The sequence below is a fragment of the Pagrus major genome, chromosome 22 (assembly GCF_040436345.1).
Source record: "Pagrus major chromosome 22, Pma_NU_1.0".
Lineage (NCBI taxonomy): Eukaryota > Metazoa > Chordata > Actinopteri > Spariformes > Sparidae > Pagrus > Pagrus major.
Genome location: NC_133236.1, coordinates 21,217,825 through 21,223,824, shown reverse-complemented (window position 1 = coordinate 21,223,824; position 6,000 = coordinate 21,217,825). Strand labels below are relative to the sequence as shown.

Below are 6,000 nucleotides of genomic sequence, written 5' to 3'. Positions count from 1 at the left end.
CTGCAGAGAGGATAAAAGAGCAAAGGGAACAGTTTAGCTTCATAATCTGGCACTGAGCCTTTTAAAGCACAGTAAACAGACTTGTTTAAATCGCCTTCAGTTCTGTTGTTGTAAACAGAAACTCCAAAGAAACTCCTCACCCATCCATCCGTCTATCTGTCTGTCTTTCTATCTGTCTGTCTCTCTCTCTAGGGGGTCTGCATGTGTCTCTGTTGTGTAGCGCTCCCTTGTGAATGACTGGACACCGACTGCTCGTCCATTAGCCCGTCCCATCTCAGTAATCTTCCCCACCCATTGGCTGCTCTCAGGACAGCCCTCCTGAAAGCCACCAATAGCAGCTGCTCCATATGCACCAAACCACTCCCCCTGCTCTTAAAGAGCCCCCATGTCTTCAATGGAGACTCAGTCCCCTCACTCACTTCCTCAGCCTGAGTGCGCTCTCACCACTGCTGCTCTCCATCCATCTGTCTCTTATCTTTTATTCTCTCTTTCTCTATCCATCATTCCCTCGTCTTCGCTCTTCCTCTTCCTTCCCGTTTCCTCTCTTCGTCTCTACCTCAGCCTCTTCCTCCTCTCTCCTCTGCCTGTACCACCACCACTCTTCCTCTCGCAACACTTACGTTACTCTCGAGCCCGAGTGTGCAGCACCTGTGCAGACTGGAGTTTGTCGGGCCGAGGCAGAAGGGTTTTTTTAATTTTTGTGTGTGTGTGTGTTGAAGAGGGGAGGGAGGGGAGACAACACCCAGGAACACCTGACCAACATTTCATCAAGATATGTGGAGACTTAGGAACTGATCTCCTCCTCCTCCAGCTTTTCCCCCCCAGCTGTTTGTTTATCATCTGTTTTTTTTTTTATTGCAACACCTGGAATGCTTAACGTGGACTGATGGATGTTTCCGAACTGTGCATCCCTGACCCTCTCTGCTACCACAACCAGTAGGTGCATCCTTTTTTCCCACATCCTTGTTTATTCTTCATTCCATTCTAGGTGACAGAATTTCTTTTACTTCTTTGCCTCTATTTTTTTTTTTTTTCTTTCAATCAAAAACTTGTGTTTAAATCATTTGTGGCGGAGATGTCATGCATAAAGTAAAGCAGGGAGTTCCACAGCTCCACCTCCCCGTGTAAGGGACAGCAGAGCTCAGTAGTGTCAGTGAGGCTGCGGTAGCGTAGCCCGCAGGGAGTCCAGGTCGGACGGTTGCCCTGCAGCTGTCTCGCTCTGCATCAGGATCCAGGGTTTAACCTCAGCCACAGGGAAGAGCCAGAGGCAGACTAATGCAGACGATATCCAGACGACTATCCTCTGGCAGCAGCCGCTGTCCCAGGGAAAAGAAAAACTGTGACAGCACTGTCGCCCAGTCTGTGAGAGTGTGTGTGTTCATGGGAGCATGTGTTTGGTTAATGCTTCGATCACTTTTATCTGCTTTGGGATTTTACACTTTACTTAATTTTGGGTTTTTATGATTAAATGCTGGAATAAGCTCAACAGGGAGGGATTTTAATCATTCCCAAATTAAAGGCAAAAGTAAAGAAAATGCAGTTAATTCTGAGGTTTAAAGTCGAAGTGCAGGGATCAAACTTCTTTTTCTTTTTATAGTCACTCAGGATGAGAAGAATAAGAAACTCAAATCTCAAAAGAGCACAAGTCGTGACTTTACACCCCTTACATGCCTGGAAAGACGCTCCTCTGTTAACTAAGTATGACTGGACGGTGACACCCTTTACTGGGATCCTCTTAATGTTAAGCTGTAGGTGGAAAGGTTTAACCTGCTTAGCGCATTTTACAGGACCAAGTCCAAAACACTCCCTGCGAATAAAAAGAGAAACATCCTGTCGAATATTCAAAAAGTGTATTCTAATTTAGTGCAGTCCATAAATGCATCGGAGTCTGCAGATAGATTCAAGCAGGATAAACTGCTGAAAGTGAATTAACATCAGCCTGGTTGTGTTTAGAGAGAGAGAAGATAAAACATTTTTGCAGTCAAAAGCAGCTGCTCTCATGCTACATTAAAAACTCACACCTTGTTGATTTTTACTTTAATTTCCAAGCTGTGTTTTTAGATTTTTACTTCCCCGGCATACAGAATTGCACTGAAGTAACAAAGAGAGTGTAAAATTGACAACACTGACAATTCAACTTGTTTCAATAGTGCAATGATATGTGCAGTAAACTCAATAGGAATAGACATTAACTTAATTAAATTACTACAGTCAGATGAATCACACTCATTTCTTTGTCAGTAGAAATAGTCTTTAAGGAGTTTAATGTTTAACCACAAGTTTTTGGTAAATTTGTCAGTGGCTTTTATATCTACGGAAAAGCAACAGATCTCCGTTTCATTTCTTATTAATATGATTAAATACATCTGTTTCATGTGTTGTTTTTTAAGGTTTTGACTTTCAATATTGCAATTTATGTGCAGATGGCAAAAAAACACAACCCTGAGCTCTTCTTTTTCGCACAATCATCAATTTCCAGATACAGAAAAAAAAAATGCAATTAGTACACAGCCCTTAATTAAAACTGTGCGTTAATGTTATTATAGTTTGTATTTTACGGTAAACATTTTAAGCTGAATTTAGATTATTCAAACAAAGACAAAGGCAACAATACCATGCTATTAACCTTTGTGACCCTGAGCCAGGTCTTAGTGTGTACATTGTATCGGTGTGTGTGCATGTGTATGCATGCATGTACACATACAATACAAGTATTTAACATTTATGAATGTAAGCATACCGTATGAATGTGCACATGCACTTTGAGATTGTCTCCTGTGTTAACTGCAGCACCGTAGGGTCACGTTTGATAGGGTGGCATTTTTATGACACACTGGCTTTAACCCTCAAATTCAAAAAAACTCACGACCGACATATTTGTATTGTTATAACAGAGCTCTTCCTGGGGTTAGTTTATGTTTTATTTAAGGAGAGCAAACCATGATAAATCTTTTGAATTGAACTGTAGGAAACTTTCACACTCTCTCCAACAGAAGAGCATCGTAACAGAAGCTACAGTTTGTGATATAGAGTAAATCATTCTTTATCTTTAGGTATTAAAACCTTACTGTCGTACAGTTAACCACCTGGAAGCACTTGCATACTGTAAACCTTAGAAACTAAATGGTTTTAGTGTTACACAAAGCTCTGCTTAGTTAGCTTTGTCTTCAGGGAATGCTAATAATAGTCTCTTGGCCCCACCACCGACCTGTTGAGGAGGTAAGAGGTCCCACGACTGCAGTGTCCAACTCTCACGCAGTGTCTCTGCTGAAGAGGCAGATATGTCCTAAAACCAACAAACTAATATTCACTTATCAGGCGTCTCATGTCATTATTAGAAATTATTTAAAAGGTATATGCACATATAGTCTTAATCTACACAGATAGTTTGTTTCTTTTTTACCATGAACGTGGAGACGCCACAGCGTTTCCTCTGCAGAAATGTTTTATTTAATTGTACACACGTTATGTTAATAGCATCATGTGTATAGGATGTTACAGTGTTTGGGATTTACGATTTAAACTTTATAAAATATGTGTGTATGTTATTTTTTAAACCATACTTTAATTACATTTTTACCAAAATTCACTGATAAATTCCGATTTAAGAACAAAAACTGGACGAGAATCAATTAAACTTTGAAATATACTTTTATTTATATCTTCTCTAATAAGCTGACATCATTTGAAACCCTGGGATAATTCTGAGCCACATAATATCATTTTCGGTCTTCAATATGAAACTTAATTTCCCCTCTGCTTTAAATAACAACATTTTAAAATGATCAACCTTATTTTGCCTCTGTGGTTTCACTATGATGATCCATGGCGGTTTTGAAAACAGCGCCATTTACACTTAAAGTTTAAATGTTGTTTATGTCCACTTTAATCTCATAAATCAGACCCATTCCCCCTCTCGTTCCACCTGCTGTCCCCATAGGTGCCCTTCATTACAAGCAAACCAGCAGGAATACATAAGCACCAGCGGTCAAATGTGTGCACACTCACAAACACACAATCATAGACCCATACACACACATGTGTGCGCACATACGGATGAGACCGAAGAATCACACACTGACCTGGGGTCTAATTTTAGCGGTGCCATATCGTGGAAACACCTGACTGTGTCTGTTAGGAAACACATCATCTCATCATGCGTTGATCTACATTTATTACACGTGTCATGCACATGTTCATATCGTGTTGGACACATTTATATTAGTGTCATTAATGTCTAAATGAATTGTCAAACTTTTTGTCTTGTCACAAAAACAGCTCAGTTGACATTTAATAAATAACAAATCATTTTATTTGTCTTTCTTGACAAATGAGCGGCACATTAAACATTAAATCGAAACAATTTTTTTTAAAATATGCAGTATCTAAAGTACTATTCTTAATTAAAATACAGCAGAATATTTAAACCCTAATCTTTAGCATATTTCCTGGAGTTGCTTTCTAACATAAATGTTTTTTTTAGCTGGAAACTGGCATGATATAAAAGTGGAAACAGATTAAAACAGAAAGAACACACTAATATATAATGATGGTGTTGTTTTCAAAGTGTGTCTACCGCATAAAGCAGAGATTTATGAGTTGATATTTGATACGTTACTGATAAATTCCAGTGTCTTACAATCTGCTCCATCACTCCAGTGAGTGGACAAAGTTGGCTGCTTCCAGCACACCTTTCTGCACTGCAGACAGCTATCACTGCACTTTATCTAACGCAGTCACAGTTATTGTTGTGCCAAAATGGCTGAAAGTGATTTTAAAAATCACACCGGGGTTGTGATATTTCCCATCTTTAAAGTCTGATAGTTGGTGCTGATGGGAAACCAACCAATCCTACCAGTCCACTGACGGATGAAGGGAGCAGCTGGTGGGACAGAGCTGTGTTCGCATTGTGGGAACAAAAACGCTGCTTCTGTCCAACTTCTCTTTTACCGCCAGCTTTCATGAAGAAGTTCAGGAAAAAAAAAAACTGACCAGAGATTAAAACAAAAAACTCGGCTGTATTTCATCACAAAGTGTTCAGGCTGTTTATTAATGGCTGCCGCATAAGAGGGAGCAGCTAGAGTGGTGGTGCTGTGTGACGGCATGAAGGGAGAAATAACTTCATTACATGTCATGACCCCCTCTTGATATAGATATATCCTTTAGGCAGCCTGTCAAGGACTCTGAATTCATCAGGATGTAGATGGAGCCGCTATTCAATCAAAACATGAATGTGGCTTTCGAGTGCTCAGGCTTAAGGCGAGCAGCAGAGAGGACTTCTTAGAATGAGTTTGTTTTATTGATCAAATGAAATTAACACACACACACACACACACACACAGAGGGAGAAGAAGAAGCAGTGCGTCTAATCATGGAGTGTGGGTCAGCCAGCATGTTTAATTTAATGGGCCTCATCGTAGCTTCACGAGGTCTCACATTGTGAACTTAATTCCTCTTCACCACGTTAATTTGCATTGTGTCAATTGACCGGAGCGCTTTACTGTATCAGCTTGAGTCTCACTTGAAATTCAGCCCATGCCCTAATACCATTAGGCAAATGCAAAGTTGTGTCATTTACACATTTGGAGGGGGGGAAAAAAAGAAAGATCGAGAGAGAGAGAGAGAGAGAGAGAGAGAGAGAGACAGAGAGACAGAGAGACAGAGAGAGAGAGAGAGAGAAAAGCCAATTTGCGCCGGACAAGACTCGCTTGTGATTATCAGTGGATGTTATTACTGTGGAGAAGCAGACGTTTGAAGGTTATGTTTCTGGGCAGTAATTGAAATGCAAAATAACATTAGGATCGATGGCCATCTCTGTTTATTTATGAAATCAATATCGTAACTGTCCCTCATGAGTCCCCCTCTGATTCCCAATGACGGCTTAAGTCTCTGCTCGTTTATTCTTTCTCCCCTGTAACCTCCCTCTTCTGTCTCGTTTTAAAAGGCAGTTAGGGGTGTGTTTGACTTTGCGGGGAGAGCAATTTCCTGGAGGTGGTGGAC

The 6,000-nt window shown here is 40.4% G+C and overlaps 1 protein-coding gene across 1 annotated transcript in view; it reads left to right on the top strand.

Moving 5' to 3' along the window:
* The first annotated feature begins 886 nt into the window (after nt 1-886).
* Nucleotides 887-6,000, top strand: part of LOC141018069 (steroid hormone receptor ERR2-like) — a 39,378-nt gene continuing 34,264 nt past the window's right edge. Inside the window, exon 1 of the mRNA XM_073492939.1 lies at nt 887-936. Within this exon, the coding sequence (XP_073349040.1) occupies nt 887-936 (50 nt within the window). The remainder of the gene's footprint in view (nt 937-6,000) is intronic.